At 38.5% G+C, this 12,510-nt stretch overlaps 1 protein-coding gene across 1 annotated transcript in view; it reads right to left on the bottom strand.

The window, feature by feature from the left end:
• The window catches only part of SLC35F1 (solute carrier family 35 member F1), a 786,899-nt gene that overhangs the window by 114,601 nt on the left and 659,788 nt on the right, over positions 1 to 12,510 (bottom strand). The window contains exon 6 of the mRNA XM_053710794.1: positions 9,711 to 9,763. Within this exon, the coding sequence (XP_053566769.1) occupies positions 9,711 to 9,763 (53 nt within the window). The remainder of the gene's footprint in view (positions 1 to 9,710; positions 9,764 to 12,510) is intronic.

Below are 12,510 nucleotides of genomic sequence, written 5' to 3' on the forward strand. Positions count from 1 at the left end.
ATCACTCCCATTACAAGGAGATCTTGTACGCAGCTTAGGAATGCCTCTTTTTTTATCTGGTTTGCAGATAATCTTGAAAGGTGAAATCTCCCTTGTGGAGAAGAAGCTTTGAAGTCCAGAAGATATCCCTGAGATATGATCTCCAACGCCCAGGGATCCTGAACATCTCTTGCCCACGCCTGGGTGAAGAGAGAGAGTCTGCCCCCTACTAGATCTGTTGTCGGATAGGGGGCCGCTCCTTCATGCTGTCTTAGAGGCAGCAGCAGGCTTTCTGGCCTGCTTGCCCTTGTTCCAGGACTGGTTAGGTTTCCAGGATTGCTTGGATTGAGCAAAAGTTCCCTCTTGTTTTGAAGCAGAGGAAGTTGATGCTGCACCTGCCTTGAAATTTCGAAAGGCACGAAAATTAGACTGTTTGGCCTTTGATTTGGCCCTGTCCTGAGGAAGGGTATGACCCTTACCTCCAGTAATGTCAGCAATAATTTCTTTCAAACCAGGCCCAAATAAGGTCTGCCCCTTGAAAGGAATGTTGAGTAATTTAGACTTTGAAGTCACATCAGCTGACCAGGATTTGAGCCATAGCGCCCTACGCGCCTGGATGGCGAATCCGGAATTCTTAGCCGTTAGTTTAGTCAAATGAACAATGGCATCAGAAACAAATGAGTTAGCTAGCTTAAGAGTTCTAAGCTTGTCAACAATTTCAGTCAATGGAGCTGTATGGATGGCCTCTTCCAGGGCCTCAAACGAGAATGCCGCCGCAGCAGTGACAGGCGCAATGCATGCAAGGGGCTGTAAAATAAAACCTTGTTGAATAAACATTTTCTTAAGGTAACCCTCTAATTTTTTTATCCATTGGATCTGAAAAAGCACAACTGTCCTCAACCGGGATAGTGGTACGCTTTGCTAAAGTAGAAACTGCTCCCTCCACCTTAGGGACAGTCTGCCATAAGTCCCGTGTAGTGGCATCTATTGGAAACATTTTTCTAAATATAGGAGGTGGGGAAAAGGGCACACCGGGCCTATCCCACTCCTTACTAATAATTTCTGTAAGCCCTTTAGGTATTGGAAAAACATCAGTACTCACCGGCACTGCATAGTATTTATCCAGCCTACACAATTTCTCTGGCACTGCAATTGTGTCACAGTCATTCAGAGCAGCTAATACCTCCCCAAGCAATACACGGAGGTTCTCAAGCTTAAATTTAAAATTAGAAATCTCTGAATCAGGTCTCCCCGATTCAGAGACGTCACCCACAGACTGAAGCTCTCCGTCCTCAGGTTCTGCATATTGTGACGCATGATCAGACATGGCTCTTACAGCATCTACGCGCTCTGTATCTCGTCTAACCGCAGAGCTATCGCGCTTGCCCCTCAATTCAGGCAATCTGGATAATACCTCTGACAGGGTATTATTCATGATTGCAGCCATGTCCTGCAAAGTAATCGCTATGGGCGTCCCTGATGTACTTGGCACCATATTAGCGTGCGTCCCTTGAGCGGGAGGCGAAGGGTCCGACACGTGGGGAGAGTTAGTCGGCATAACTTCCCCCTCGACAGACCCCTCTGGTGACAATTCTTTTATAGATAAAGACTGATCTTTACTGTTTAAGGTGAAATCAATACATTTAGTACACATTCTTCTATGGGGCTCCACCATGGCTTTTAAACATAATGAACAAGTATCCTCTGTTTCAGACATGTTTGTACAGACTAGCAATGAGACTAGCAAGCTTGGAAAACACTTTAAAGCAAGTTAACAAGCAATATAAAAAAACGTTACTGTGCCTTTAAGAGAAACAAATTTTTAAAAAATTTGAAATAACAGTGAAAAAAGGCAGTTACACTAACAAAATGTTTACAGTGTATGTAACAAGTCAGCAGAGCATTGCACCCACTTGCAAATGGATGATTAACCCCTTAATAACAAAAACAGAATAATAAATGACAAAAACGTTTTTTTAAACACATTCACAACAACTGCCACAGTCTACTGTGATTGTTACCCTCCTCAAACACGACTTTGAAGCCTTTTGAGCCCTTCAGAGATGTCCTGTATCATGCAGAGGGAAGCTGAATGTCTCTGTCAGTATTTTTATCTGCACAGAAAAGCACTAAAATAGGCCCTTCCCACTCATATTGCAACAGTGGAAAGCCTGTTACTAGGCAAAAATCAAGCCAGCCATGTGGAAAAAAACTAGGCCCCAATAAGTTTTGTCACCAAACATATATAAAAACGATTAACATGCCAGCAAACGTTTTATATTACACTTTTATAAGAGTATGTATCTCTGTTAATAAGCCTGATACCAGTCGCTATCACTGCATTTAAGGCTTAACTTACATTAATCCAGTATCAGCAGCATTTTTCTAGCAAATTCCATCCCTAGAAATATGTTAACTGCACATACCTTATTACAGGAAAACCTGCACGCTATTCCCCCTCTGAAGTTACCTCACTCCTCAGAATATGTGAGAACAGCAAAGGATCTTAGTTACTTCTGCTAAGATCATAGAAATCACAGGCAGATTCTTCTTCTAATGCTGCCTGAGATGAAACAGTACACTCCGGTACCATTTAAAAATAACAAACTTTTGATTGAAGTTAAAAAACTAACTATAATACACCACTCTCCTCTTACTACGTCCATCTTTGTTGAGAGTTGCAAGAGAATGACTGGATATGGCAATGAGGGGAGGAGCTATATAGCAGCTCTGCTGTGGGTGATCCTCTTGCAACTTCCTGTTGGGAAGGAGAATATCCCACAAGTAATGGATGATCCGTGGACTGGATACACTTAACAAGAGAAAGTAAGTTTAGAGGGTCCTAAAATAAAAAGCTTGAGTGCCACTGACCAGCAAACAGGTGCGCATACACAAGCGTAATCAAAAACACATGCAAACACGAAAGTACATATAGCATCAACAAACAAGAGAGGCGGAGAGGCCTACACTTGAAAATAGACTACATATGTAGCACTCAAGGGGTTAATAAATAGTTAACTTATAAATGACTACTTGACAAGTGACAGACAACAGAGAGAGGTAACTTGAGTCTGGGATGAACAGTTTCAGCCTTTTAAGATTAAAACATAACTTTATTAATGTAAATCAACACACAATAAAATAGGAAAATACAAAGTTAAAAACACTCTCAGGAGCCTAACATTGGTTAAATGATAGAATTATATGAAGCTACTGTGGTGTACAGGTGGGTAAAAAGGCAATGTGTTTGCGTATATATGCAGTTACCTAAACACTTGCTTAGATAAATGTACTGGGGGTTAACGTTGTATCAGTTTGTAGAAGATTGCAACACTGTGTAATTAACTTCCGTGCTGGAAATCATCTACATTGGAATGCTTCGGGGGGGGGGGGGGGGTGCCCTATAATGCTCCTGAGCTAATAATGAGGATTAATAAAGTTCATGGAGTAGATGGATATGTAACTCATAAGCTGATAGTACCTTGGTGAAATCCCTACCCAAGTACCCAGAATTTTGTAGGTGATAAATTTATACCACAGATTATTTGTGTGTATTACTTGTGGACTGAGTCCCCACTTATAATTAATGGAGAAGCTTATAGCCAGTATATATAATACCAGCATTTAATGTATCCACTAGTATGGTTAGTGGTTGAATCTTACATATAAAGTTTAATAATCAGGCATTGGGGCAGGTTCTACCCATTATTAATAGTTATATTTAAATTGACTGCTTATGATGAACTCTTTACTGTAACGGCCAAGAGTTAAGTATACAAATTATTGAACTGATACCTTAGAACCACTATGCGTATGCTCATTAGTGAGATTTAATGCAGTACTTAATTTATGATAAAACCTTTTGATCGGTAAGTGCACTCTTTGCAGTATGTATATCAACTTGATTGGTTCAAAGATAGTCTTTTGGAACTAATGGGAGGGCACCCCTCACTTGTATTGTTTGCAAGTTTGCTTATAATGTCTTGATGTTAATTCATCGGTTAGTAAATTGCAATAGCGGGTATGGTAATACCGGAGCGCTCAGACAGCTCCTATATGCGTGCCCCGTATAGGGGTTCTCTGTCAGTTTAAAATACTGGCATGTTAATCCTCATATGTATACTTATATTATTGCGGCAATAGGAAAAGCCCCCTTGGTTCAAGTTGGTCACACACAGTCTAAGCAAACTTATTTGTTAAAGGGACAGTACACTGTAAAATTGTTTTTCCATAAATGTATTTTAAATGACTTGTTATACCAACTGCAGTGTATAAAATATTTGAGAAATTGCATTTTCGGGTTTATTTGTGTATCTGAAGTAGCAGGTTTTGTGCTTTGAAACCACAGCCTATTACAATGGGTTGAGCTTCAGGTAATATCAGATCTCATTATGTTATCACTTTTATGTACACAGACTTGCTTCCTTATCTTATATTTGTCTGGAACACCAAAGCTCAATACACAGAGAGAACAATGGAAAATGATCATTTTATTACTTAACTATCATGCCCCCACTGAGGGTGTAATCTCTTCTGCTGGCTGTGTTTACTTAGGCTTGTCAATAGCGTATACGCAAGTATCAAAACTTTCAGTATAGGTTGGGAAACCACAAGCTAAATCAGCTATTTCAAATGCTGAAATAGGAGTAAAGGAGCCACTTGCAACCAATTTAATACACTCTAGCAGGTAAAAAGGATCATTGGGAATAATTTAAAAGGGAGAAAGTTTTTGGGTGAACTGTCCCTTTAAGCCCATCTGCAAATTTAGTCGCTAGGGAAAGGTATGACACCGCTGTTATATATAGTGTATAGTACTAGCACTAAGATTTCCCTAAGACTTGAGTAAATAGCCTTTGTATGAAAAATTGCCGGTTTCATGCACTGGGTTATAACCTTGCAAACGCCGTGAAGTTACATTATATAAACTATAACCATGCTTGCGGTGATAGGCATAAATAAACCCAGTTAGTTTGTATAAGATGTTTACTCAACCTATCTGTGGATTTGGCCGATAAGAAAAATGTAATGGCGTTATTGAATACAGTGGTTTATTTTTGCTTTCCCCCTCACTTGAGCAAATTCATTTGCTGTACATTAATTACAGTTGCTAGCAATGGGTTGTAACCTTGTAGTCGCGTTATTGACTAGGACTTAACCAAGGTAGGTTGTATAGAGAAACCCCCTACCGGTACCCAGTGTTCTTAATCCCACCTGAGAGCTTCAAAAGTATATTATAATTACAGTAACATAACCGAAAATAGACTAAAAGGCAGCCTGAGGCTTTCTAAAACACAGGAGCTCCTAGGACTCCTCACCAGTTCCCTAGCGTCCTTGACATGTTTCGCCCTCACTGACTGGCTCTTTATAGCGTTCTAACCACGCCCACTGAATAGTGTAATCCATGGCTGTCCAATCTCTCCTATTCCTACAACATTACTATAGATGCTTACAGCCACCGTGATAACAGTTGATAACCAGGAGGGTATGGGTTCTAAGGAGTTATGATCACTCTACCACTCTACCACGAAAGTGCATATATTATATATTATCATTTTCCAGTCTTTGAGAAAATTAAACTGGTGTGTTATCTCTTTAACCCCTTAAGGACCACAGCACTTGTCCATTTTCTGTCCATTTGGGACCAAGGCTATTTTTACATTTCTGCAGTGTTTGTGTTTAGCTGTAATTTTCCTCTTACTCATTTACTATACCCACACATATTATATACCGTTTTTCTCACCATTAAATGGACTTTCTAAAGATTCCATTATTTTCATCATATCTTATAATTTACTATAAAAAAATATAAAATATGAGGAAAAAATGGAAAAAAACACACTTTTTCTAACTTTGACCCCCGAAACCTGTTACACATCTACAACTACCAAAAAACAACCATGCTAAATAGTTTCTAAATTTTGTCATGAGTTTAGAAATACCCAATGTTTACATGTTCTTTGCTTTTTTTGCAAGTTATAGGGCAATAATACAAGTAGCACTTTGCTATTTCCAAACCACTTTTTTTCAAAATTAGCGATAGTTACATTGGGACACTGATATCTTTCAGGAATCCCTGAATATCCCTTGACATGTGTATATTTTTTTTTTTAGAAGACATCCCAAAGTATTGATCTAGGCCCATTTTGGTATATTTCATGCCACCATTTCACCGCCAAATGCGATCAAATAAAAAAAATCGTTGACTTTTTCACATATTTTTTCACAAACTTTAGGTTTCTCATTGAAATTATTTACAAACAGCTTGTGCAATTATAGTACAAATGGTTGTAAATGCTTATCTGGGATCCCCTTTGTTCAGAAATAGCAGACTTATATGGCTTTGGCGTTGCTTTTTGGTAATTAGAAGGCCGCTAAATGCCACTATGCACCACAAGTGTATTATGCCCAGCAGTGAAGGGGTTAATTAGGGAGCATGTAGGGAGCTTGTAGGGTTAATTTTAGCTTTAGTGTAGTAGACAACCTAAAGTATTGATCTAGGCCTATTTTGGTATATTTCATTCCACCATTTCATTGTCAAATGCGATCAAATAAAAAAAAAACGGTACATTTTTCGCAATTTTAGGTTTCTCACTGAAATTATTTACAAACAGCTTGTGCAATTATGGCACAAAAGGTTGTAAATGCTTCTCTGGGATCCCCTTTGTACATAAATAGCAAAAATATATGGCTTTGGCTTTGCTTTTTGGTAATTAGAAGGCCGCTAAATGCAGCTGCGTATCACATGTATATTATGTCTAGCAGCGAAGGGGTTAATTAGGTAGCTTGTAGGGAGCTTGCATGGTTAATTTTAGCTTTAGTGTAGAGATCAGCCTCCCACCTGACACATCACACCCCCTGATACCTACCAAACAGCTCTCTTCCCTCCCCCACCCCACAATTGTCCCGCCATCTTAAGTACTGGCAGAAAGTCTGCCTGTAATAAAATAAAAGTTTATTTTTTTTTTTTTAAATAAATAAATAATTCTGCTGTGTAGAATCCCCTCTTACCCCCAACCTCCCTGATCCCCCGATAACCCCGCCCCCCTCTGCCTTATTGTGTGCCATATTGGGTACTGGCAGTAGTGTAGCTGCTCCCCTCAACATCCAACCCCCCACCCTCTCCCATATCGCTTAATTTTTCATTTCCACCCTCCCCAGTCCTCTCTCCCACTGAGTCCCACCTTACACTTGTCCCATAGTGTAGGGTTCCCACCCGCCCACGCACCCACGCTCGCATGCACGCGTGCACACCCATGAGCGCACCCGCACGCGATCCTGCCCCCTCCTCCACCGATGGCTGCCACCCGACTTCCTGGATCAGATCCCACCCACGAACGATCACGGCCATCAACTGCTAAAAAGTGTTATTGCAGGAGGCCTCAATATCGAGGCATCACTGCAATAACATGAAAGCGGCTGGAAGCGATCAGGATTGCTTCCACCGCTTTCAAAGACCAATGACGTATGGGGTACGTCCTTGGTTTTTAACTGCATTTTTTTGCAGGACGTACCCCATACATTGTTGGTCGTTAAGGGGTTAAATCATAGTTATTAAAATATTAATAACTTACAAGCTTGTTGTAAATTTAGCTATGTATAAAAGATATAGTGCGCCAAGGCTCAGGATATCATACACCTCACCAAAAACAATTTCTTCTGATTCCTTAGTTAAAAAGGTTATTAAAATATGTTTGGTGAGGGCGCTACACAGCTAAATATATCATTAATCACTTCAGAAAATCAATATTCGTATTTAAAACATAAAATACGTTTATTTAGCAGCCAAAATATGGTAAAGATTGCTTATTAGTGAAATAGGGACGTCTCCCTTTGATAGAATAAAAAATATACAATGTTAAAATACAGATCCAATGTAACAAGTTAGGATAAATCTATTAGTTGAAATCCGATACACTTATTATGTTTCTCTCTGGTTATACCACCAATTTATCAAGATCTTAAACCAGCTACTGTCCATCCGAATAAGAGGTCAGGTATAGCATTCAACACAGTCTATTGACCTGCGGCTCAGAACAATTCCGTCCCAGCACAAATAGTGTAGCAACTGAAGCAAATGATCCCTAATGATCCTTAATACATTTCAGCAGTGTGATTAGATAATACTTGCACATCCTTTTTACATGTAACATTTGGTACCTGTAAGAGCCATTGAAGTCTAAAGAGGTATGAGAGTGTTTGCAACCGTGTTGTTCCTATGCGAGGTCACCCCACGTGACTGATGGCGTCTGTTGTCACGGGTGACACTCGCTGTTAATACCTTTCTGGTGCAGCGGTTCTGAATAACGTGTATTACAATCTCAACTGGTAGACTGCAATTACTCCTTAGAGATGTTGAATCCTGCCCTGAACAGTAGCTGGTTTAAGATCTTGATAAATTGGTGGTATAACCAGAGAGAAACATAATAAGTTTATCGGATTTCAACTAATAGATGTATCCTAACTTGTTACATTGGATCTGTATTTTAACATTGTATATTTTTTATTGTATCAAAGGGAGACGTCCCTATTTCACTAATAAGCAATCTTTACCATATTTTGGCTTCTAAATAAATGTATTTTATGTTTTAAATACGAATATTAATTTTCTGAAGAGATTAATGATATCTGTAGCTGTATAGCGCCAAACAGTTTGAAATAACCTTTGTAAATTTAGCTACTCATATGCATCTTTGTATAGTATATTGCAACTGTTCGTTTTGTCACAGAATAAACCATATTAATGATTATTGACTTGAATAAAAACTATTTAGCATTTTATTTATTTTAATAGTGCTATAATATACCAACACAATTAATATCAATATGGGCACAGTTTGCAATCTTAAAGGGACAGTAAACTTTCATGATTCAGATAGAGCATGTACTTTTAAACAACTTTCAAATTCACTTATATTATCCTTTGTTAAAGAGTAATCCTAGGTGAGCTCTGAACCGTGCATGTGTCCATAGCCATCAGGCAAGTGTTAGCAAAAATGCATAAAACAATGTTATGCATAGTTGCAAACTCTGCTGTCATAGAGTGTATGTAGCATTATATGACAGCTTTGTTGCAACTATGTATAATATTACCATAAACATTGTTGGACACTCTGCCAGAAGGCTGAAGACATGTGCAAGCTCCTAAGCTGACCTATGATTACTCTTTAACAAAGGATACCAAAAGAACTAAGCAAAATTGATAATAGAAGATAATTAGAAAATGGTTTCAAATGTCATGTTCTATCCAATCCATATAACTTTAATTTTGACTTTACTGTCCCTTTAAAAGCTGATAAAAACTAGAGTGTGTTCCTACAAAGCAAATACTTTGTTCAGACATATTTAGTCTAACACTTGCATGCAGAGACATTTCTTTCTGAGCTCTAAATCTGTAAGTTTTGTGCATAAATTGCTTTGGGCAGTTTTATTTTATAAGCATTAGGTCTTAAGACTTTCCTCAGTATTTGTTTTTTTACAGTTATCACTGCTAATGATCCCTTCGCTCTTAAAAAATGAAAACAGTTATCCTTTGTGATTTCACTGCCCCACTATTCCCTAAACAGAGATGTTCCACAGCCAAGATAGTAAATATTGAATAAGCCAGTAGGTGGAGAGCTCATTTAAGAAATGCTGAGATGCAGCACTAGTTTTTAATATTTTAACTTCCTTTTTCCCCTCATCTCATCGTGTGGTAGTGGAGAATAATTGATGACCCTTTAACTAAGACTTACCTATTTGCCAATCCCAGGGAACCTTTAGCAGCTCTTTGTGTTCCATTATAGCTCTGAAAGAAGCGAGAGATTGTATTAAAATATGAAAAATGTAAGTCAGGTAAAGAATAGAGACAGAACAGGATTCATGTATTGAGGACCATTTCTATGAGTATTTTAAACCTGCTCATTTAATTTACTTAAATGGACAGTCTACTCCAGAATATTTACTGTTTAAAAAGATAAAAGACAGTTATATTAATACACTTTTTACCTCTGTGATTACCTTGTATCTAAGCCTCTGCAGACTGGCCCCTTATTTCAGTTCTTTTGACAGACTTGCATTTTGGCCAATCAGTGCTAACTCCTAGGTAACTCCACGGTGTGAGCACAATGTTATCTATATGGCACACGTGAACTAACACTGTCTAGCTGTAAAAAACTGTCAAAATGCATTCAGGTAAGAGGCGGCCTTCAAGGGTTTAGAAATTAGCATAAAAGCCTACCTAGGTTTAGCTTTCAACTAAGCATACAAAGAGAACAAAGCAAATGTGATGATAAAAGTAAATTGGAAAGTGGTTTAAAATGACATGCCCTATCTGAATCATGAAAGTTTAATTTGGACTAGACTGTCCTTTTAAAGAATTAACAATAAAAATAAATGTAGCTTCATGGTTTATCTAGACTGATTTCTTTCACATATCCTTTATTTGTATGGGACTGAAAGAGAAACCCCAAAGTTACTGCTCTGTGTTATAGTAGCCAGAATATGGCTGTCTCATAGCCATTATTTCCTGTCATGACCAGTATTTAGCTATTTGTGGTCAATACCAATATTGAAAAAACACCAGGAATTTTATTACTGTTATTTCAGGTAGACTGAAGTATTTTGTGAGGCTGCTGTGGCCCAGCCTTGCATTGTCAGCCACAGTGAGGAGGGTCTGAAAAGTGTGACGGGTTAGCTCTGGTTATGTGTCAACTGTGATATCAGCAGGTAGGTGATGTGGCGTTTATAATTAAGAGGTTGCAAACTTTTTCACCACTAGAACTCGCATCACAAGTTAATGGTATATACAGTAAATATTGTGACCACGATTGTGCATACTTGCTGTCACTAATGCTCTCCATACTTTCAATGATGAATGCAAAGTGGAAGCTCACGCTTGTATAACAACTCCATGGTTCATTTTTGTACTTGAGTGATAACATTAAATTCATAGGGGCCTATTTATTATGTGTCTGCCCGACATGTATGTATGTATTGGGTACCTGTAAAGCGCGGCTAATCACCCGTAAGGGTCTCAAGGCGCTGTTCATTTTATCAACCTCAGAAGGATGAAAGGCTGAGTGGGCCTCGCCGGGAATCGAACCTGCAACCCTTGGGTTGCTACAGAGCTCAGCCACAGTGCCTTAGCATGCTGACCTATCTGTCCGGCTCAGTGGATCATGTCCGACAGACATAGCTGAATGCGGAGAGCAATACGCTCTCGGCATTCAGCATTGCACCAGCAGCTCTTGTGAACTGCTGGTGCAACGCCACCACCTGCAGATTCAGGGGGGTGTCAATAAACCCGATCGTATTCGATCGGATTGAATTGCGGCGATGTCTGTCCGCCTCCTCAGAGCAGGCGGACAGGTTATGGAGCAGCGGTCTTTAGAAAACACGGGCCCTAAAGCTCCATACAGAGCTTGATAAATGGGCCCCATAGTGATTGCTGATACAGGACTTGATAAACCACAAAATTGGCCTCAGGTTCTAGTTTCCCACCTTTTAAAGACCTTTTACAAAGAAAACTTGCTTTGTGCATATAAAAAACACGCTAATAACATTTTTAGATGTACTTAAAGGGACGGTGTATTGTAAAATTAGTTTACCCTTGTTGGTTTACAATGACTTGTATAACAGCTGCATAGTTTAAAATCTATGGCAAATTGTTCCTTAAAGTACATTTTGTATATAAAATTGCTATTTTTGCTAATTGAAGCCACAACCTAACCTTATATAGCTTTTAATAGTCAGGAGTTCACTGTGGTAATAGTGGTCACCTGGTGTAAATAATTGTGCATTAATTTGTCTAGAGGCTCATGGGAGATTAAAGTTATAAACATACACCCAAAGGCCTTTCTTTATTTGGGAACAAACCCTTCTTCTTTTCACAATAGAGTTTAGAAAAAACACACACATTATTGTTTACAACCTTGTTTGTTAACATTTTAATAAAAATCGGAATGTTTCGCACTGCTTGTTGAATATGTAACGTGCCATGATATATACATACAATAATGGTAAAGTTTGAATCTGCTGGGTATGCTAAAAAAAAGTATATATAATCTAATGTGTTTCTCACTAGATATTACCTACAGTAGTACATAAATGTGAACAGCATCTGAAACTAAAAAAAAAGCTCAACAGTTAAAGGGTGAAAGGAAAAACAAAACATTATTGTTTAATCAATTTGAGCAGGGACATTTGGGGTATATAGTAAATGTATCTGATGTGTAATTTCCATGCATTATACTGTAAAAATGTTAAATATATAGTTTTTCTATATTCGTTTATTGTAAAATATGTTTTTTTTATTTTGGTGTTATTTATGTTTAATAACAAGATTAACAGTATTGTGTGACGACCAGGGTTAACAAACCCTGCGCCAGTCACTTGTTTGACACGGAAAGGGTTAACCGACCCTTCCTACTTTCACTAATTTGTCACAATCTAGCCACTCCAGGCAAGCCTGTTACTTAGTTCAGTGGATGCAAGGGTTAACAACACTCTCTAGTCTGTCCTAGACTTAGAAAAAATGCCTAAAATTCCCCTTTA

The sequence above is a fragment of the Bombina bombina genome, chromosome 4 (genome assembly GCF_027579735.1).
Source record: "Bombina bombina isolate aBomBom1 chromosome 4, aBomBom1.pri, whole genome shotgun sequence".
In the NCBI taxonomy this organism is placed as follows: domain Eukaryota; kingdom Metazoa; phylum Chordata; class Amphibia; order Anura; family Bombinatoridae; genus Bombina; species Bombina bombina.